Source organism: Haliaeetus albicilla, chromosome 1 (genome assembly GCF_947461875.1).
Source record: "Haliaeetus albicilla chromosome 1, bHalAlb1.1, whole genome shotgun sequence".
In the NCBI taxonomy this organism is placed as follows: Eukaryota; Metazoa; Chordata; class Aves; order Accipitriformes; family Accipitridae; genus Haliaeetus; species Haliaeetus albicilla.
This window is the reverse complement of record NC_091483.1, coordinates 7,780,625-7,803,234: the sequence shown is the minus strand read 5'-3', so window position 1 is coordinate 7,803,234 and position 22,610 is coordinate 7,780,625. Positions and strand designations below refer to the sequence as shown.

General features: G+C 44.0%; 1 protein-coding gene across 10 annotated transcripts in view; it reads right to left on the bottom strand.

Annotated features, from left to right (window-relative positions):
* RUFY3 (RUN and FYVE domain containing 3) overlaps positions 1–19,244 on the bottom strand; it is a 58,380-nt gene extending 39,136 nt beyond the window's left edge. For 2 of the 10 annotated variants that reach the window (XM_069777715.1, XM_069777784.1), the window contains exon 1: positions 18,876–19,244. In XM_069777715.1, coding sequence (XP_069633816.1) covers positions 18,876–19,209 — 334 coding nt within the window. In that variant the 5' untranslated portion in view covers positions 19,210–19,244. Of the gene's footprint in view, positions 1–10,310; positions 11,209–18,875 lie in introns of those variants that run through there. The other 8 variants (XM_069777966.1, XM_069777862.1, XM_069777809.1 and 5 more) reach the window with 8 other exon arrangements.
* Positions 19,245–22,610: the final 3,366 nt, after the last annotated feature.

Sequence of the window (22,610 nt, the reverse complement as noted above, 5' to 3'; positions counted from 1 at the left end):
AAGTCTTCATAAAATGATTACCTCATTCCAACTGGATTCCCAGGAACATTAGTATTATGGAATTGATTATCCCACTGGAATAAATACAGAAGCAGGTTCTTTACAAAGGAGCTTGAGTACTTATTATCACGAACATATGAGTCATGAAAATCCCATCCGTTATTTTAACTATGAAGTTTTTGAAAGTTACTCTCTTCTCCGCTTCACTGACACAGCAACAGTGTTCTCAACTGGTTTGCCTACAAGAAACAGTCCGGCAGCAGCACGGGATTCAGTTTGGGCTGATTTGCCCAGTTTAGCACTGGGGCAAGAAACCTCTGACAGCCTCAGCAAAGGGACTTCAGCTGCTGGGGAGCGGTGCACATTTAGGCACTCTTACTACCAACCACAAAGTCTTTCAAATCCAATGGCAAATAAGGTTTACCAAGGCATTTTACCCTTTGCTAACAATTTAAGACAGAAAACTAAAATACAAAACCATCTTAATGAGTAGGAATACTAATCTATATATATGAAGAAGCAGCTTGTCTGTTACGACTTTGCTCCCACTAGTGAGAACACTTAAAAAGAGGTGGCGATTAGTGAACAGTGCATGATTACATACAGTAAGAAAACAAACAAAAACTTTCCCTCCTAACTTTATCTTCCTGAATTTGCTCATATCTTAATTTTGGCTTACTATTTCTCACAGACAGAGGCAATACCTAACAGTTACATTGAAATTTGTAACAACTTGTGCAGGAGTAATGGATATTGCCAGTGGATACACTTTCCCATGCAAATTAAAGCTTTTAAAAATAAACCCTGGGAGAACATAACAGCATAAAAATTATTTCATGCTGCTATTAAACAGAATGAGTGCTTCATTATTTTTTTTTTTTTAAAGATTGAATTTATTAGCCTAAAATAAGGTTGGCAGTAGAAGCCTTTAAGAATATTCCAAACTACCACCACACTTCTCCAACTCCCCTGCAGCTGTGTGCTGCAATAACAATGCTCCTACACCTCCTGGCAGCCCCCAACACAGTTGTGAAAAGGTTAAAGTCCAAAGGCAACACCACTAAGCAGTGAGTTGCCACACTGCTATACAGTTCTAAGAAAACATTCTACATGCAAAAGCTGAGTACATGAAGATTGTGGCTTCTCACGCTGTGGGCAGGACAGGGATAAAAACAGCATCCGATTCACATTATGGGGTTTTTGAATAGGTGTCTCATGAGCAGAAACCACCAAAGGTTCCCAAATATACAGCAGAAGTATCCCTGGGATATTTTAAATAAACCTGAACAAACACCGAATGTGTGCCCTTTATGAGAAGTTCGCATAGTCCGGAGCTGCACAAAACCCTACGTATTCCCTTCAAATGCCAATACAGAACGCATTCATAGAGAAATCATCTGCAATGAACATTATCACCTCTAACACAGCATCTTAGCCTATTCCAGGCTACCACCTACAAGTAGACTCCCACGATTTGCAGTAAGCCCAGCAGCAGAACTGCAAGCTCCCCAACACACACAGCTTCCTAGGCCAGCAGTTTTCTGTCTGCGCCCTCTTCACTTTTATTAGTAAAATACCTTGTCAGTGCAACTAGGAGGACAGAATGCTCCAAACTTCTTATATAGCTATAGCGCTTTGTCATGTGTAAAGAAAGACGCTCAGAACAAAGCAATGAGTCCACACATCCTCTTTAGAGTTTCCAAGCACGGTATGAGAATCAAGTTCCTCCAAAGACAGACTAAATATGTCAGGAACTTTATTTTTTTTAAAGTACAGAAGTTCTTAACAAATGCATAAGGAGAAGCTGAGATGTCATTAAAATAACAAAAAAAAAACCCCAAACCAAAACCAAAAACCAGAACCAATTTTGGGAAGTGAAAACTGAGCCTGACACAGAAAGTACGCAGCCACGGTGAAATGTCACTTATTTTGCTTCGGCTGCTGTGAAAGTCTTGGCACAACTCTGTTAGGTTTTGTACAGACACTTACAGAAAACATTAACTCTGTTGAAGAGTTATAAACAAACAAAACCACAACAAGACCAGGGTCCCCATGTTCTGTTTACTGATAATGAAAAAAAAAAAAAGCTTACTTTTTAAGCTTGTCCACAACAGCAGTCAAGATAAATACTAAACACATCAGCAGCTGAACGCCAATACCAGGCAAGACAACTAGACTGCATTCAGTCAACGCACTTGCGTTAAATCCCCTCTGCTCCTGCCTGGTAATTTGCCAAGATTGAAAAAAAGTTCTGAGGAAAGAAGAAAAAACGACTACCCATACATTTAAAATAAGACCTACAAAAGTTCTGACAAGTTAGTTAAGACTGAACAACAAATGCCTGGAATCAGGATGATGATCAAGTGAACCGAAGCAAACCAAACCACAACCAAAAATGCCAAGCAAAAAGGGTGGCTTTCTCCCAGCCTGCCTTTTTTTCCCCAACATCTTTCTTTTATCTAAGTCCTAATATTCAAAGCACTCCAGGAACTTCCTTCTTCCTCCAGAATGGGAAGAAAAGACCACTCCACCGTGCCTCGTTACCATGCCTCAGAGTACCAGGAGTTACGGCAGCACTTCTCACGTGCACTCAAAGGCACTTTGAAATTTAACCATAAGTGAAATTCTACAGCGACCATCAGTATAACCGTAACTGATAGCTCCCCGTCAATTATGCGTCATTATGCCCTAGAGAGAAAAAGTACTGCCCGTGTTCTAGAGAGGGATGCTAATGGAAGAAATGCTGACACGTGCTCTTTAGAAGGCTAATTATAGGATTATTTGTCTGATTTGAACTTTTCGTCTGCTGCTGTAACCACTTGCTGGTCTTTTTTGGGCCAAAGCATCCTACAACAGAAGTGAAAGTGAAAAGAGCTTACTGAGAAATAGTGAATATGCATGACGAATTGCATTCACATAATTTTTTTTTCCATTAAAGCTACCACACTCTCCTTCTTTTTATGGACAAATATTACTTTTATCGTTAAATGGAAACCTATAGTCACATCATTATATTTATTTAAATTGCATTATCTCAGTTGTTGTCTTAGAAATGATAAATAATACATTTAATAAGAAATAATTGAAGTGGTCAAGAAAGAAAATTAAGTAGATGCTGTTAATATCATTTGCAAATCAGGTGGATCATGAAGTGTTGACAAAGAAAAAGGACCAGCAAAGAGAGTTTCAGCATCACGCTCAAACACCTTGCAATCCAAAAATCGAGGAAGCGACCAGACAGCCTGCAGCCTAGAACACCAGGAACAATCTATGCAGAACTTTCAAAGTAGCTTAAGAAAAAACATTTTTAAAACCCCACTACATAAAAATCCCATCTCTAAATGTGTATGTATAGAGAGAGAGCCTTGTATAAAGAATTAAAAATCAGTCCATTCATTTCACCCTGCAACTTCTGTCTGGGAAAGCTGTTTTCAAAACAGGAGGGTTGGAGTAATGGATATTAAGAACGCTCAGCACACCCATTCTCCCACGCAAGTCCCGCTGAACCAACGCATGCCCGCCTGCCAGTCCCGGCTATACTGTCAGAGCAGGAGAGCAAAAAGGAGAACAGAGTGCTTCGGTGCTGCTGCCTTGGGGAACCTCCGCTCTCCTCTCTCACCTACAGCTGTACTTTGCCAGCACCCCTGACCTTGCTCCCTGCAGCGAATAGTTAACCTATTTCCTCTGACCACACCACGCACATCAACTCAATCCCCACGCTGCTATCCTGCACCTACCTCCTTTGTTCTCTCAGTTAATGCCGAACTGTTTTGCCTCAAATCACAGCACCAACAGCTTGTGCCTTCCTTATAAACTGTGACAACTGACTGCAGTATTTTTAGGGTAAAACTGTTATGAGATTTTTTTTTTTTTAAAGGCCACTGTCATCACTCTTGTTTTAACACGTGCTACTCCTCATGTGGCAGCATCAGGGTCACAGACTGACATGACCGTTTTTCCTACGCCACAGACATTTTGACATAAGTTAAGGCTTGCACTGCGCCAAAAGAAATAGCAGTCACAGATCTGCAACAAACTGGGAGGAGATAAAAAGGAAAAAAAAAAGTATAGAGGACTCAAGAATTCCAAGCCCAAGCTCCATTACACGTATAGAACAAGTAAATACCAAACGTACATCACGCACATTAATGGTGTAATCCCACCCTAAGTTTTATTCCTGTCTCTGCATGATTACCATCAGGCCTTTCTGTATGTTGCAACTGTGTACAGTCACATTGAATGTTTCTCCACAACCAGTCTGTTTCCAGAGGGAAATACATGAGTAACTGCTATGGGAAATTTCTCATTTAGTTTGGCACTTAATAGTTTGCACAGAGAAAAAAAGACAGAAACAACAGAAAAAAACCCAACCCTACATTTTTTTCGCTCCTCATTTTTCACTTCCCCTGAGGGAGATAAGCCTGCCCCCATTTCCCAGATCTGACTTCATTTAGACTGAACAAGCTTAAAAAAGCAAAGAAAACAACTCTCAATTTTAATATCTTAATTACAGCACTGAAAATATTTATAAAAAATTCAAAATTTATAACATAAACCAAGATTAGAGTAGCCCTGGTGTAGGTCTCACCCTAGCCTTACAGGGCACTCGCACACTCTTTTTCTCTGAATTGCTTCAAATCAACTGGAGGGCTGGCACATTGTACTAATTATCCTGAGGAGCTTTTTAAAAACTTAGTCTTCCCTCCCCTTTGGTTCAGGGTCAAGTGTCCATCTTCTCTCGGTCATTTCCCTTTATTCACAGCTCATGACAGGATTCAGAATAAATACAGTAAACAGGATGTCTCCTCTGTCCCTGGGAGATGATCATCTTTATCATGTTACTTTTCAGCACATGCTGTCTCGATTACATGACCTAACTGCTATTCAAAAGATTTATGACCATTAACACACTGTAATTCATTTATCTTGCAAATCATTGACTTGACATTTGTTCTATTAAATCTGGTCTCCAACTCCTTCAAACTTTTGACCCGTTCAGGGGTTTCTGCCACCATACATATTTTCAGAGGTACTTTTCTGACAAGAGACTAATCTCAACAGTTCCTGACAACACGTGAAAGGTCCCTGCTACTCTAAGTGCAGTGTTACAGCAGATTTGTTTTGTAACGGGAAAGGCACAATCCATGGAGCAATCTCACCTCCCCCAACAGTTTGCTTGTCCCGTTCCACATTGCTAGAGAAAACCTAAACCAAAGTAGCAGTTACCAGGGTTTCTTCCTAGGTGTGCTTTGCTCTCCTCAGACCAACGCGGCTCTATACCAGGACCATAGTTCCTCCAGTAGCACAGCCCAGTACGGCAGATGAGCCCTCGTGTCACACGGTTCCCTCATAACTCAACAGCTCTGTAGCTCACCCAACAAAACCAAGGAGATGCTCTCCCCCTCCACGCAAACCTAAGTGTCGAGAAGTTTGCCAATTTGCAAACCAAAAAATATAACTAATAAGGTCATGCTGCTTCCTTAAACTGAAGCGTGCAAAGAAACATGGGAAAATACTTGAACAGAAAATAAAGAGAACAGGTAGAATCTGAAGGATGACTCAATAAAGACTGCAATAGATTAATGGGCAAGAGGTATTTGAGCATTGAGAAGAGCATTTGCTTTTTCTGAAGAGCTATACAACTTCTACTAAGGACATTTTACACAAGCATGTGGCTGAAACTAAAACTTTTAAATAAAACAGAAAAAAAAATCTGACCTTAGCTACCAAAAATGATACTATGGAAAAGATAATTTCATCTTTGCATGTTATAAACATACTACTCTAATTCCCCATTTTAGTACAAATAGAACAGGATTAAAAAAAAAAAGGATACTGTATTCTTGACAGTTGCAAGTAAATCCAGATCATACAGTTATCACATGTATTCCTTCTGTTCTCAATTACGAGATGGTCCGACAAGGATTAAAATTTCCATTGCTCTAACGTGAAGCTCCTCATGATTATTCAAAGCAGAAATTTAACATCCAGTAAAACCGTGCAAGGCCATTTTGCATTTCAGAACTTCTCCCCGAAGTTGAGATCAGTGTACAATCCCATGTACACATGCACTCTTGAACGTGCAACCAAATACAATCGAGGTGTTTTTCACACCTCAGTCCCTACAGATGCCTCAAAGATCATTATACATATTGCAAACAAACAGGAGCTTAATAGCCACTAGTGTCACATTTCATGACACCTGCATAGAACAGTAAAGTTCTGATTACCTAATTAAGAACCACTGTTTGTTTAAAATAATTCTTTTTCTAAGCCAAGTAGATTTACAGTATATAGCAAAATCAGCTTATTTTTATACACACAGAGGTGTTCCAAACAGTTGAAAAAGAAAATTAATTGCTTTTATTGTTAAATTCAGCATCCATGTTACATACTATATTGAATACATACAGTTGAAAGAAACTCAGTAACTATACTAATGCATTTACCCTTCCGCTACATGCTACTTTAAAACGGAATAAAATTTAAGTTTTGCTCAGAGTTATGCTCAGAAACTCCAACTCTGTGGCAGGAATGGAATTACTCCGAATTTACACTGTTTCATCTCAGATCAGAATCTGTTTCCCACAGTATATTGCCTTTGGCTTAAGAAGTAGCAGAATTGGGCTTGGTTTTACTAGAAAACGATACCACCACAGGAGGATGCCTATTGTTTTTAAAACGTCAGTGACTAAGACTGTGATCACCACTGTGCCCTTCCATTCCTAGCTCCCTCCCTGTCCCTCCACCTCCCATCACAAAATTGGCCTCAAGTGGGTTATTCTGGAGAAGGCAAACAGACTCCTGAGGGAAGGGCTGACAGCAGGTCTCGCCTCAGAAATAATAAGCACCAGCTGCAGCTTTTGCCTCTCTGCTTGGGGAGCCCTTGCAGCACCATCAGAAAGCACAGCAATCTGCCTCTAGCTCTCTCTAACATCCCAATTCTAAGATCTGGCACCATTAAAACACTTCTTCTGATGCCTCTGTCTCACTGGAATTAAAACACAGTGTTCCAGTAAGGGATATCAAACCAGAGCAGATAAGAATCACTTGCTTTAGCCTCCTCCTATATGTTTAAACTGTCATTCCTAAGTCATCTGCTTTCAAAAAAATCAACAAAAAAGAGAGATAATAAAACTAACTGCTATTAACAAACTACTTCTATTGGAAAGAAAAAAAAAAAAGTGCTGCAGCTTCTTGTTTAGTGCAATTCAGTTTTCTCAGGTATTTTACTTTTTTTGCCCTAGTTTTGGTATAGCTACAAGTAAAATAAAAAAAAAAGCGCCTTTAAAAACAGCAAAGTGGAAACTCACACCATAGCCAATCTTATGAAGAAAAGCTTGAAGGCATAAGGCCTGTAAGACAACCCAGCTGAAAAAGCTGGGAACCCAGAAGAGTTGAAGCTAGGGACCAGCAGTCTCCCACAAAATTTAACAACTAAGTCACTAAAGGGCATTACATGAGAGCAGCCCAGCAGAAGTGCATAGCAGTCAAAATTCTTAAGACTAAAATCTTATTTTCCCATCGCATTTTAAACCAGCCTGCGTGCTGTTCTGTTCTTGACCCTCTGTCTTCTCTTTTTACTTCCTCGCTGCCCAGAACTGCTCCCTTCCTCTTCTTGCTATGGCACCGTGGGCTGGCTTGGCAGTTCTGGGATGCAAGGGTGGGTGCAGATACCGACTATGCAAGCTTAGGAGCACAGTTTCTGTTCATCCTCAGCATGATGGGTGCACGGTGAGGAGGAGGAGGAGGAGGAAGGCAGGATGGCTGCTTGTGGGCTGGGGGCATAGCAGATTACAGAGTGGAGAGACCAGATGCAAAAAAACTCTTGGGAAGCAGCAAGAACTGAGGGACAGCAACTGGAGGCTTCAAATCCTTATTTCAACAAGCTGTCAGATTTGCTACTGCAATAGATTATCTTTTACATGTCTTGATTTGTAAGGAAAAAAAAAAGTAATCTTTTGTTATGCCTTTGGCATAACTCTAGAACCTTCCCCCCCCACCCCTTCTTCATAATCCCTACCCTACCTTTCTACATCAGTTTTACAGAGGCATTACACGACACACCAGCTTCAGCTCCTAGGTCTCCTGCTTTTCCTCTCAGACAAGCACTTGGTGTCCACAAGCCCCGTCATCCTTTCCCCTCAACCCGTGCGTACACTGAGGACACAGCAGCAGTGCTGATGCAGTAACACCAGTCCGAACACTAGGGATAAAGCTGTGTCAGCTTTTCTATTATGAACACTTTTTCCTGACCTGATATCTGTGTTCAAAATACGACTTCAGTCCAAACACTCCCCCCGCAAAACAATCAGTCCTTCTGTCTCCCAACAAGCAACCTTAATTTACAAATGTATATATATCTCCATAAAGGTCATCATGATACAGCTCTCTCTTTTTTTTTAATTCATTTTTGACATATGAATCAAATAATATGGCAATGAAATGAGCAAATACTATTTTCTAACCCTTTCTGGTACTTGCAAGGGAGCAGCTGTAATTACAGCTTTAAAAACAATTCTTTTTCTACTTTTGGGGAAGGGTTAGTCTAGTATTAGCATTTGAATTGTTTACATAAGCAGGCAAGAATGCAATCTGTACACGTAAGGACACATATTCAGCATATTTGAGAAAGGCGACCTAGAAAAGCAACCCTATTACAGACACTGGATTCATCCAAGCCTACCTTCCCCATGAGTTTGCTCAGAGCAAGGCAGCGAACAGAGAGGAAAGAGACACATACAAAAATAAGGATCTAAAGAACTGACTCACAACGTGACTGAAAGGTTTTCCAGGCTATACTATAAGAAGAGCCCTAGATTGCTTGCAAGGTCATTTACTAACTACAACATAACAAGTCAAAAGAGTAGTTAGTATTTATGAGAGAAAGAAAGAGAGAAAATACATAAAAAAATCAATCCACCTACACTAGAATGTACTATTAAAAAAAACAAAACACTGAAGTCCAGAAACATACAAGTAAGACCGAGCAGGGTCTGAATAAGCCTGTGCCACATACAAGAAATATGGGAATTGGAAGTCAACTGAACTCCTGCACCCTTGGCTCACCCTGTACTCACTACTCTGGTTCTGCTTTCCTGAGCCCACAGCACCTCTCTGAAACCCTGGGACACGCTTCACGGGGAGTGTCAGTCTCTGCTTTTGAAACCTCTGTTTAATTTCCCACTGTCTAAGTAAGTATTTGGCAAGCAAATTCAAACCCAAGGGCTGCTACCACTGAATGCAGCTGTCAAATGGAAATTAAATTATCACCTGGGAATTAATTTTAAAGCTCAAATCCTCACCACAATTTAAGTTCCCTCATCTAGCAGGACAACAATATAGTAAGACATTACTGACTTGACAAGCCAGCAGCAAACGGGTCAAGCGAGACTACTTGGTGGAGTCGCACTTCAGTAGTTACTGGAAAAGGGTCAGACATGAAAAGATGGAGCCCCTTTGCTGTAAGACCGAAAGATGCTCAGCATCCAGCAAGGGGCACTCAGAACCTGGCAATGTTGGGGACCCATGGGAGCACTGGCTAGCGCGCAAAATTCCTACAGAAATTCATCGTATCTCCTTCTTCCCCACCTTTTTATTGGTAGACCAATGCGTGGATGCCCTATTGTGTTTTTAGTACTCACAAAGCTTTCAATCCTCATTTCATGTGACCTGATATTAAAACTGTTTTCACCATCAACCCACATCACAAATCCTTTTTCGAGAAAAAAGCAAGGTGCATTACACCTCCACTTTTCAGGCTTCCAAGCCATTATAAAAAACGGCACGCCTAACAGAAGCGAGCTGGAAGACTTGTGATGGTATTATCACCTGACAATAGGCATAACTGCGTAATCACTTGGGGCTTTCCAAAAACTACCCACTGACCATACGCAGACACACATCTGCGTTTTGCCGGTATGCTCCATTTATAAAAGCTGACAGCTGACTAATAGAGCCATAAGCCCTGTTTTAGGAGTAAAATCATGATTAAATGTGTCACTTGAGCACACATTGTGGTTATCTTCCTTCCTGAGAGATACAAACCTGATCTTTCCAGATACGTCTTAAAAAAATACTAACAATTAAGCACAAATCTGTCTCTCTTAAAGGGGTGGATTACCAAAGACACAACAAATTCTAAGGGCAATCTGAAGCACCGATTTGGCTTTCTAGCATGCCGAACGGTGTCCAGGTTCCCCAGGCAGGACAAGAGCCATCTCGTCCCGGAGACGCCCCCTCCCAACTCGTGCAGCGGTTCTAACACTGCGACGGCTGCGGGGATCCCGAGGCAGGGAACCGGACCGTACCTTCGTGGGTCGGCTCGGGGTCGGGTGTCAGCGAGATGTCGTCCAGCTCGCGCAGGCAGAGCCATTCTCCATCCATCGACACTCGGAATTTGCAAAGATAGATGGTCTCCATGGCAGCCTGAGTGATCTTGTCTGTGGTGGGGGTTGGCATGTCGCTTTGAGGCGTCAGAGCAGACATGATGACTCAGCTGGTACAACAACAATGGGGGGAAAAAAATAAGAACTAAAAAGAAAAGCTTTCTGAAGAAGAAAATAAGAAATACCTTGCCACTAAAGGACAGATATGCTCAGGATCGCACAGACTGCTCTGGCCTTTTCATATATAAAGCAAGGTAAAAAACACGGCTCCTTCACGCTCGTCTCTTCCTCCCTCCTCCTTTCCACCAACTGTCGCTGTCTTCAGCTATGCTAGAGGCTATTGATCCTAAGCAACCACAGAAAACCTGGCTTCTGCATCAAAGACAGGAGGGGGGCGGGGGGGGAAGGTAAAAAAAAATTAAAAAAATAAAAAGCAGAAGAAGGAAAAAGAATGGCTTCCTCTGATGATTACCCAAGCAAAAACAAAGGAAGAACGTAGAGACAGATATCCAGGTCTGCTGAAATCAAACTGCTGGTCTGGTCCCTTTCTTCCCAGATAAGCCAGGACAGCGAGTGCTGATAGGATTGGTTGTGCGCAGTAAGCAGGGTGTTGACCAAAATGGCTGACTAATGAACTGAACTGAAAATTCAGGCTCATGTGATCAGCTGCTCTGAGCGTAGGGCAAGCAATTCCCAGGATGCTTCCTAGATGCTGCTGATGCAGGGACGGCAATTAGGCTCTCATCATCCACAGCACCTTCTCATCAGGCTATGCTAGTCAATTTGTGAGCAAGCATAACGCACCACGCAGATTTCTCATCCGTCTCCCCCGAAATACTACAAAGGAGCGCAGACTAGCAGCGCGAGGAATACAAAGACACATTTGTATTCCTTTCATATGCCTGGATGTCACTACATGAATTACATAAGTACCTCTGTTTTCACAGTAGGCATGCAAGTCGCAGTTTATGTTTTATTTGCTGCGCAACCTTCTCAAAGGGTACTTTTGAGCTAAAATTTCCCACATACCAAAAAATGTTAGAAGGGCTTTATCCTCTCAGAGAAACGACGAGGAAAAACAGATCTGGCTCTAAGCATGTCAGTGATCGAGGATTAAGCTCTTTTAGGAGGGCACGTGCACATAGAAGAACAATGAGGGAGAACACCACAAACACGTACAGCTCCGTGACTGAATCTCACATTTTTAAAACCTCATCTGAACTGGTACTGCTCAGGTGAGGCTGGTGAAGAAGTACTACCACTCTGCAGGCGGAGAAACAGGCTTTCCATCTCTCAAGAATAAGACGACAGCACTGCGTTGCCCTGTCCCTTCCCACACGGCTGAATCTCCTCCGTGTCCCCAACCCACACAGCCCCACCTCTAGGGGACAAGAGGTCCCAGGTCAACAGACACCCTTCTTATTCCCGAGGTCACTATTTAACCAGGGGATGGGACACGGTATCACCACCCACTTCAACTACGATATCAGGCAACAATAAATTAGCTTATCTTACTTTATTCCTGCATGGCTCCAGTATATTTGTGGAGAGCAGATGCGTAGCATCCATCTGAAATGGATGCCCAGTCCCCTCCATGTAAATTCAGAGAAGGCTGACTGTTCACCAGAACAGTATATTGATAGAAACACAGGAATGATTAATGCACGGGACCTTAATTATCTCCATCCTTCTTGTTCCCTAAAGAACTACTCAAAAGGATGTGTGTCTATTTATTAGGGATATGAAATACAAAAACCGATCACTTGATACAGAATTCAGCATGCAAACGCATACAGCTTTTGGAAAAAAAGCACCCATTACGTAAAAAAACTCATAAAGCTGGAAAAAAGGGGCAAGAGCTGTTATTTCTAACAGGCAAGAGGAAGCAGTTGCTTTCAGTGCAAACTTCCTGCTTGGTGCATAATATTTTGACTCAGCAACTCTTTCCCCCCATTAGACTAAAACAAACAAAGAGCCATGCAGTGTATTATTACAGTGATGCAAAGGAGAATTATTTCACAATCGACAACAGTTACTATTGTTCCTTCTCCCTAAGAGAGAATGGGGTTTATAAAGCCTGCTGACAGCATTTTAGCTCATATGATATTTATATATCCTTTCACCAATGACAGCCTCTAGTTTTAGCATTCACATTGCACCACACTCTTAAAACCAGTGAAAGTCACCATATACAAACAGCTCCAGGAGAACAGCTGTTCACTCTTGCTAACTTTTTGAAAGAGACTAAACAAACAGCAAATAATCAAAATAAACCCTTCAGAATCAACAAAGTACCACAAGCTGTTGTGCAAGCTATTATGCAACATACCTAATTATCAGACAGTTTAATTTTTTTGTTTTGAAACAATTAGAAATACAAGCAGCATTAGGTGTAACCCTGCAGCTCCCATTTCACAACACCCATCTTCAACTGAATTCAGCACCAGCAAGCGAGCCACGTACCTGGATCACAGTGGAGGTCTGTTAAAAAATTAAGTAACTGTTCAACTTCAGTTGGTTTTCTGTTATGCCATTTGCTCCTTCTTAACATGAAGAAACAAAGAGGCCAGTCTGCCCCTTCCAGCTCAGTTATATTTTTAGGCTCCTTTATGCAATTGCTGCTGCAAATACTCCACAGGGATGTTTAAAGTACTTGAAAAATTTTTTTCAGCTTTGATTAATTTCAGTTTATTAGTATATTTTGCCCAAAACAATGCTTTGGGCACAATATTCCACCAACAGATTCTGAACAATCAACATCTTAAAAGACAGTGAGCTACCTCACTTCTGTAAAAGTGGACCTTTTACTCCTCTAAGAAACGGAAATAATATCAAGTATGCATATGGTTAGAAACTCTGATGAGTTCTATTTGATTTTTTTAAAAAACAATAATGACAAGTTCAGAACTTATTTTTCAAGCCCATTTGTTTTTTCTTGCAGAGGTTTGATACGGGTATTTGAAGACTTAAGAACTCTTTAACTGTCCAGAGGAGGTTGTAATCTCCAGGTTCCAGCACACGGCCGAATTTACACCTACAGTGTAAAAATAGAGAACTTGCCTTCCCAATAGAGCTTTCAGGGTAAGCTAAGCCAAGTAGAAAAACCATAACAAGAACGGGTAATGTCCATATGTCTGTTACAGTATTACGGGAAAATAAAAACTCTACTCAGAAAAGGAAAACAAAAAAACAAAACCTCCCCCCCCCCCCCCCCCAAAAAAAAAACCCCAAACAAACAGGAATTATCCTCTGACTTACTGACCTGAAAGCCTTTTATCACCACCTGGAAAACACAAGACAAACCCTCCTCTACCCCCATCCTGTGCCTCAAAATTATAAAGCCACGAAGCATCTTATAAAGAAACAAAAGAAAAGTATCAAATACTTGTATCTTCATAAAGCCTTTGATAAAACTACCATGCAACTCAAGGCCAACTGATAAAGCTCCATCAGGGTTGAATGAATGGTCAATGGACAAAAGAAAACCAAGTGTAGGTATAAATGAAGACGACATTATTAACCAAGAGCCGCTTTCTCAAACTCAAACAAATCATGCAGCCTTGACTGGTCTTACAAAACCCTCATATTAGCCACACTTTGGCAAAAGTGGATAGAGGCTTTGGCTAGATTACAGAACAAGGCAGTTTTCTGCAAAAAAGTTTTTGAGATAAAAGAACTAGAAATTGACTGTGTTGGAATTTTAAGACTCACCACGTGAAAGCAAAGCACTTCATCAGCCACTAGTATGTGAAAGCTCAGCTGTACTGCAAGTATTTTTAGTTTCAAAAGCTGAATAAGTTAGAATTAATCTAAGCAATAAAACCCAAACAAATTCCCAACCAACCTTTTGGACTCCAGGGGGCACCTTTGGGTGTACTTTTACTTCCAGTGCCAGCAGGCCGGGCCTGTGAGCAAGCTGAGTTTCCATCATTAGGGGGGGAAACTTTCCTGATCACTGCACAGAGATTGCAAAGCAGCCGTACAGCAAAATGGCAAAGCTGGCAGATGAGATTATTGCTTCAGAGGACTGTGCTGCTTCTGGTTATTTAAAATCACAGGAGACTACAGAACCATAAAAAAAACCCCAATACTATACAAATGGGAATCACTGCTGAAGGAAACTGTCCGATGGTAACAGCTCAGACGCACCGCCGAGCTCTAAAACAGCTGCTCAGCATGTCAAAGAGAGTACAATGCTAGAGATAACTCCATGCAAACAGGATAAAAATTATGAAGAAACACAAGCCTTTATATCACAGTCTAACACAAGCATGAATCACGAGCAGGTTCTTGCAAGTTCTTCTAAAGCCTGTAACCTGTTTGCAGCTGCTGTATCAGATTAGGCAGCTTGACAGTCTGGTCCAGTAAGGCAGCTCCCACGTTTCTAAGTGAAACAATTCTGATCTTCCTATTTTCTGCCCATGCTCTTGCCCGACACGTGACAACCTCTTACTAGCAAACCTGTGAATGTGATTTTTGCCGTCATGCCCTCTTTCTTTCACTTCAGCTTCAACTCTGCATCAATATGCTGTCCAACTACCCATTAGTCCTCTCAATAGCTGTACCAGTTGTGACAACTAGAAAAACAGCATCAGGGCTACGCCTGGTACAAGAGCCAACGGAGCTGCTATTCCACAAAGCACAGGCTCACACTCTTCCAATAGCCTCTCTCCAGGCAATCTGTTATGTGGAATGTAATCTAAAAAGATAAATTTAGTAACAAAGCATCTACGTTGAAAAGTCTGTTGCTGACTTTTCTGCCAGCACAGATACACGTACATTGCCTCAAATAACAGTGGCACTTTAAACCCTGCATGCTAAAAACACGAGTGGACAAAAGAAAGTTTAACAACCCTAAAACCGGTGACACAATTTCTTAATTCCTGGAATAAGTGATAAACTGTTTTTTGTCTACCTATTGTGAAATACACTGGTATTATTTAAGGATTCAAGTAACTCGCATAATTGAGGGCACAATTAAAAAAGGGGAAGCAAAAGTCTACTTGAAGTGTCATGATACCTGGTAGGTTTTCAGTGGGAGCAAGGAATGGTTTGGGTTGTGTTTTTTTCGGTTGGTTGGGTTTTTTGGGGGGGGGAGTTGGAGGGTTTCTTTGTTTTGGTTTGGGTTTTTTTGTTTGTGGGGGTTTGTTGTTTTTCTGAGACAGCATAATCAAGTTGCTTCTACTGTATTTGAAAAGTATCCTAAGGTTTTGCTGCAGCTTAGCATGTTGAAGTAAATCTTCTTGTTCCTTCTGCCTGTCTGGAACCATCTGTATTAAAAAAGCAGGTGCTGCTGGCATGAAAAGCTTTTACAGTCTCCTTCCCTTAGCAGCTCTCACCTTGACCTGATGTTTGGAATCACCTCATCTCCCTTACCTCGTAAATCAGAAAAAACAGATAAGGTGGAGAAAGATTAGTTGGAGGGAAGAAAAAAAAATACATCCGAGACAAAATCTTGTTTAGAAAATAAAGTTGTAATAGGAACACATTCTTAGGATTTTGTTTTTTCTTACCATATACTCTTCATTTATGTTTGTTGCTGGGCTTCAGGTCACCAGCACTACAGGGCTTGCACCACTGCCCTGGAACACAAGCATCACGCCTCCACCTGGGTGCGACTAACCCTCGGGTTGACTTCTACAGCTGGAAGCAAGAGTTGCATGCAGAACCCCATCAAGTCACTCCTCTCCAGGAAAACCCTAACACAGAGCTATGAAGGCTGTCATTGGTTCACAAACAGCAAACATACTTCTCCAAATTTTCAAATATAAAATTAAACAGCTATACAGTACCCTTCAATCCTGTGGCAAGACCTCTCTCTCGAGAACAGTTTAATGATTGCGTCCTAACAGGAAAAAAACCCCAAAAGTTTAAATAAATCTCAAAAAGATTCTGAAATACTGACTTTTCAGCATATTGGTCCCTACCTCCAGTATAACATGTAAATGCCAATACAGAGTAATTATTTTCATTCCTACTCATGGAAACGACAGCCTTCAGGCACTGAAGGGAGGAATTTGTGATCCAGCAGGAAACACCCTTCACTTAAATCGCTTCTTTCAGTTTACAGCTACATAAAGAGGGATTAGTATTCATAGAGCATAACAGGTTTTTCTAATACATGCACAAGATGCAAAAATAGCCTTCTTCACACTCCTCAGTTTATCTTAACTCTAAAAGCAACTCCAGCACTGAAGAATCAAGGGGAGCAGACATGAACAATCACTTCAAATACTATTGCAGAATAAGGAGAAGCAGATCAAGAATTGTCAATGCTGAGCTGTTATAGGTTATGGCAACCCGAGATCATGACACATGAGAAAAGCCCATGAAACAGGGCTCCACGGGCCACCGACGGGTCTCCCCAGTGATACCAACACAGACATGACAATCTTTATAACCCAGACCACGATTAATGCCGCTGCACCTCAATGCTGCACAGAGTAACGGTTGTTCAGAGGCAATGACACCTGCAAGGCCACATACTCTACAGGTAGCCAGGATTAAGTCTGGAATTTAAGCACACAACATCCTTTCTGCTCCAGACTGAAGTTCTACCCGCTGCTTTGAGGACAACCCCAAAGCAACCAGTGAAGAAGCAAGACTTTGCAGCAGAATCCACTGCTCCTGCTGCTCAATGACGAACAAATAAAAGCTGCTTTTGCGGGCATGAGAACTGAGGGGGAAAAAAACAAACAAAAAAAACAAACCAAAAATGCAACAAAAAAAACCAAGGGATGATGAAAAAAATTGATTTACAGACAGAGTTCGCCCCAGGAGAAACAGAGTCCAAGACACCATGCAAATACGTAATGATTCCTGTTCCCTTCAGACACCGCTATCACTGCATCAGTCAGTTACTGAGCGGGCTTTGCCAGAGGGTATTGCACAGGCCGCTATTAGCTCTTAGACTCAAAAAAACACTTCTATATACATTTTATAAGGCTTTTTCACAAAGCGTACATGAATAGCCACTGCAGAGTAAGGCTAACATAGGGGATAAAGCATTGCTCAGCCAATGAGTTTTTACACTAACTCCTTGGGAACAAACACGCTCATCTCAATGCCTCAGTTTCACCACATCTACACAGAAGCCTTCTTACAGCCAGGTTTGAACAGTAAAAGTATGATGGCTAAGATAAAGTATTTTTCTTAAAGGTTTCTTTTCTATCAGAAATAGCTCAATCCCTTGCACGCACATCACAGGACTACAGTGCGTAAAGATTTCCTATTTAGGTTTAAAAAAAAAAAGTAAAAATGAAAGTTTTGACAGGAAGCTATCAGTTTAAACAACAACTCCTCCGGGAGGGAGTTTTGGACTGGGGACAAAAGTTTGCAATCAGACACAGCCCTTCATATAGCTCAAAACAAAGTTAGGTCATTCCACCTGCTCTTGGCATTACAGAAATTGGCTTCTTACCTCACTGCTTAAAACTCTGCTGAGTAACGGCTTAAATAAAGTGCATTAGCTTTAAAAGGAGAAGGGGGGGAAAAAAAAAAAAAAGATACCCATCCCAAAATAATCAGCTAATGTGTGAGTGAATGCTCACCTGGGATGTAAACAGAAGGAGACAAAGCAAAGGCAAAAAGCTCGGTCACCCACACCCTGGCCCAAGCCCAGAAGATAAAGCTACAATTTTCAAGATGGATGGATGGAAAAGGCAAGATATCTTGTATATGCACCCATACACATAGTTTTTGTTTTTAAAACACACACAACAACTACTTCACAGCACTCCAGCTTACCCAAATACACCGCAAGGACGTTACAAAGAATCTGAGGAAGCAGAAAACTATTTGCCGCCCCACACGGGAGCGCACACCTCTCCAACGCACTTCAACCTCGTCAAGCGTCCAGCCCGCAGTGCCCTCGCCTTAACTTTGTTCTCTACGCCCAGCACCAGCAGGAAGCCCGAGCGGGTGTTTCCCACCCCCAAACTACACCGCAAGGCCAGCTTGGGAGGATTCCGAGGGCGGGACAAGCTCTTCCCAGAGGAAGGGGTCCAGAACGAAGTCTCCGTAGCGTGGGTTTCGATGAGGCGGCGCGTCGGCGCTGCTCGCCAACGCGTTAACGAACCGCCTCCTTCCTGAACGCTCCCTGCCCCTTCTCCGGCCAGCTCACGCGCATGCTGCCAGGAGAGCAGCCAGGCCACCACGACGCCCCTACAAGCCCCCTTCCACTGACGCCCCGCCGGGTGAGGGGGAGTTTTGGGGAGCACACGCCCGTTTCCAGGACCGCCGGGGCGTACCGCGGCGGGCTCGCCCCCAGCCTGCCCTCAAAGGCACGGCTCGACGCACCCTCAGGCGGGAGCCCGCACCCCGGCAGGGAGGCGCCGAGCTCCCCCACCGCCGCCCCTTCCCCGCCTCGCAAGGCGACGGCGGCCCCTCGGCCCTGCCACGACGCCTCCCGGCCGGTTCCCCACACCCTTCCCCGCCCGGAGGGAGGCTCCCGCCCGCCGCCCGGGGAGGAGCCCCGCGGCTACTCACGGGTGCCGGGACCGCCGGCTCCGTCCGAGCCCGGGTAGCTCAGCACCAGCACGGGCAGGGGGGACCCGCCGCGGGGCGCCGGGGGTCTCCACACGCCGGGCGGCGCGGCGGCGCCTCCATGGCCGGGGTAGAGGAGGAAGAAAGGCGGCGAGGCAGGGGGCGCGTCCTCCTCCTCCTCCTCCTCTGCTGCTACCGCTACCGCCGCCGCCTCCTCCTCCTCCTCCCCGAGCTCGGCCCGCCGCTCCATGGCGGGGAGCAGCGGCTCCGCGCCGGCCCCGTCCCGGGAACTTTCCGCCAGCGGCGGCAGAACCGACGCCCGCTCCGCCTCCGCCATCGCCGGGCCGGGCCCCGCCCCGGCCGGGAAGCAGGGCCGCGGCCGGCCTCCTCCCGCCCTCCGCCCCCGCCGCGGGAGGGGTAGGCGGGCGGGCCGGTGCCTCCTTCTCCGCCGGCGCTCCCTGGGACGCGGAGCCCGGCGCTGCCGTTCCAGCGGCGGGGCTGTGAGGGCAGCGGCCCTGCTGCCGGGGAGCAGATCGCTCTCCTCCGGCCCCCGGCCCGGGCTGGGGCAGCAGGCCAGCGCTCCCCGCGCAGGCTGCCTCAAGGATGGACCACGGCCGGCTGACAGAAAAAAAACGGATAACCGGACTCTGATAGGTGCCGGGGCTCCGGGCGGCACGGAGAGGACCTTGTCTCCACCCCTCCTCGGAGAGGGGTTGGTTTTTTTTCCAGCCTCATACCCTTAACGCTTTCTTTTTCAGCACTGCCAATTCGTCTGTCTCACACTTTAAGAGAAAACAAAGACAAGCCCACCTAGTCTTCTAGCACGGGCTGCCCAGCCCTGCTACACACACCAGCCGGACCACTGGCTGTGGAGAAGCCGTTCTGAGCAAGACACCATCCCACCACGTGTTATTTCATGGTCTTTTTCTACACCGAGCCAGAAGGAAAGAGGCAGCAGCCCTGCGCGCGTGGTGTTACCTTCACAGGACCCGAGCCTGCACGGGGAAACACAGATTTTAATCTTAGGAAAGCACCTTCACACAGCAAACAGGGAGCCAGACTCCCTCCCATGTGCTGTAACTTGACCATGAAGCGCAGCCACTACACCATCTCCTGCCTGTCCCTCCCTTTGCCGAGAGCGAGATCTCATGGACAGCAGTGTTTCGGATCCTTTGATAAGAGGTGGCAATACAAGGTCCATACACTTTCCTTACTATTAAAACTACCAATCAGACCATACCAATGGGCATTTCACTTGGGAGATTGTCTTTCTGAAGACAGTAATAAAGACTTCTCATAAAGCAGGGCAATTCTCGTGGACTGTGGTGTTGCCAATGGGCAGGGAGAAAGAACATAAATCTGCCAGTTTTTAAAGAATATCTTGCATTCGGTGCACTTAGGTTAAGCTGAAACATGTTGCTTCTTTCTTTTCAAATCTCACATAAAAATTGCAAAACCAAAGCTGTAAAGGCAACTGCTTCCTGGAGACTGCTTTTTCCAGTGCTGCCCCAAGTCATGCAACATGTTGCAGCTAATTTAACAGATGCTTTAATCCATTTCACAAGCCTCAGAGCTGAACGTCTGAATTGCTATTTGCCAGCGCTAGCGAGAGTAAAACAACGTCCGGACTGTTGCTGGCAGAATGTTATGGAAGACAACTGGGAAAGCCCTGACAAAATTTAAGGCAGCAGCAGATGTATTTCCATGGGAGTTATTCAATGTATTTTCCTTACCCTGTATAAATAAAAATGTCAGGTCACGATGCAGAAAGCATTGTCCACCTCCCTGCCACTGTAATTTTTCTACCGAAGCTTCCAAACACATGCCTACATGCTTTTTAATTATGAATCATTTACGTGCAAGTGCACACAGGACTGACTATCTCTTGAATCACCGTGCTCCCAGTGAGCGGAGTGAAAGGACGCAGGGGAAGGCATCTCCATGGCAGTGCGGAGCGATTCAGGTGAGGCATAGCTGTTGCCTGAGCATGTGAGTCCTAACCTGCATTAGGTGCTGCTGAGGCAGACCTCACCACCAATCCTTTCTGAGCAGGGCAGCTAGTACTTGCTAAGCAGGAGCCTGGCGAGGACGGGTGCCACCCCACAGCTGAAGCACATCGCTTGGCAGTCAGCACCGTCTCCTGAAACACTACTGGCAGAAGGAAAAAACCCAGCGTTAACCATGACCTTGCTCCACTTCTCACTTATTTTCCTGACCATCATCTGCGGTCCTTCTCTATTTTGCATGTGTCCATCTTCACAGGTATATTCAAAACCTATTTACCACCACGGATTTCCCTTCAACACAAAACATCCCTCTAAAGTATTTCTTAGAGCAACCTTACATTGCATCCCCCCACCCATGGCATTGATAATCACGGCCTTCCCATAATTGTGCATACTTAAAACCACACAGGAATGAGCTATTTATGGCTTTGTCCAATCTCTGAACTAACCAACTGAACATAATGCTGCGTTTAATCTTTATAAAACAGGCTGGCACAGCGGACTGGGGAGACATGCTGTGCCATCTGCTGGCTGCCTGCGCTGGGCGTGCTGATCCGCTGCATTCCCTCTTGCCTTAAGCCCAATGTTCCTGGGGAGTGCGTCTGTACAGCGGACTAATTCATTATTACCCTTATTTATTGCTCAGATGGAAGTTGCCGGAGTTTTGCTTACAGGCTGCCTAAAGCTTTTCAAGGGAACACAAAGCCGCCTTGGATACTTACAGCTTGCCTGCAGATCTACAAAAGATCCTCAGCCCTTCATTTTTGCACAAAGCACAAACCGTGCACAAGCAGGTGCTGTAGTAATGAGATCAGTTAGCATCTCTGCTGGATATTTTCCGCATCCCTCGTGATGCCCATTACACACCACCATTCCTCCCCAGAAAAAGCACCTAAACTGCTTCTTTTCCCAGTACATTACCTTTTACCGACTTCTCCGCAAAGCCTCAGGAATGTAGCTAAGCGTTATGAGTGGCAGCCTCCATCACGATGCCAGCACGGAGTTAATAAAAGGTGTAGTTTTGGGAAAAGCTCTAGTTTCCTCCTTGGTAAGGCTAGGAGCCACTGAAAGCCATACGTTCCTCACTGGAAAGAGCAAGCAGCTAACGCTGTTGATTGCTGCTAACAGTAGAGGAGAATGAGTAAGCACAGGTGAAGGACATCTTTATCCCCACAGCTAATAGGTTACACATCTCACCTGAGGCCATCAGCTTACAGACAGCATTGCTCAATGAGAAGACATGTTCAGTGATGTCTTCAAACAAGCCTCAGTTTTGCCTCACTGACCCAGGCAATTTCATGGAGGGGTTCAATTCCCAATGCTTTGTAGCCTGTTTCTGCAGAGCAAAGTTGTTTGTTTGGTTTTTTTTTTTTTTTTATTATGCAGCATTTAACTGCTGTTTGGCCTGTAAGCAGCAGGGGGCAAACAAATGCAGGGCCATTAAAGTCAGCAGAACTTGTCATTTCACTATTTTGTCCTATACATTTATCTACCATACCAGAATCCCCTCCAAAATCAGCATGCATAGCTCCACATCCCATGGATTGGGGACATATAAGGACTACAAAAAGTCTCCTTACTTCTGTTCCCATCTGTCCGGCTTAAGTTTATCATTTTTCTACCTCTCCCTTAAACAATTGGCTTTGAAAATTAACAAAACATTCTCCAGTCAGCAATTAACAACATGTTCCTGACAGAAACAGGCCTAGGGTGTAAAGGTTTACATCAAAAG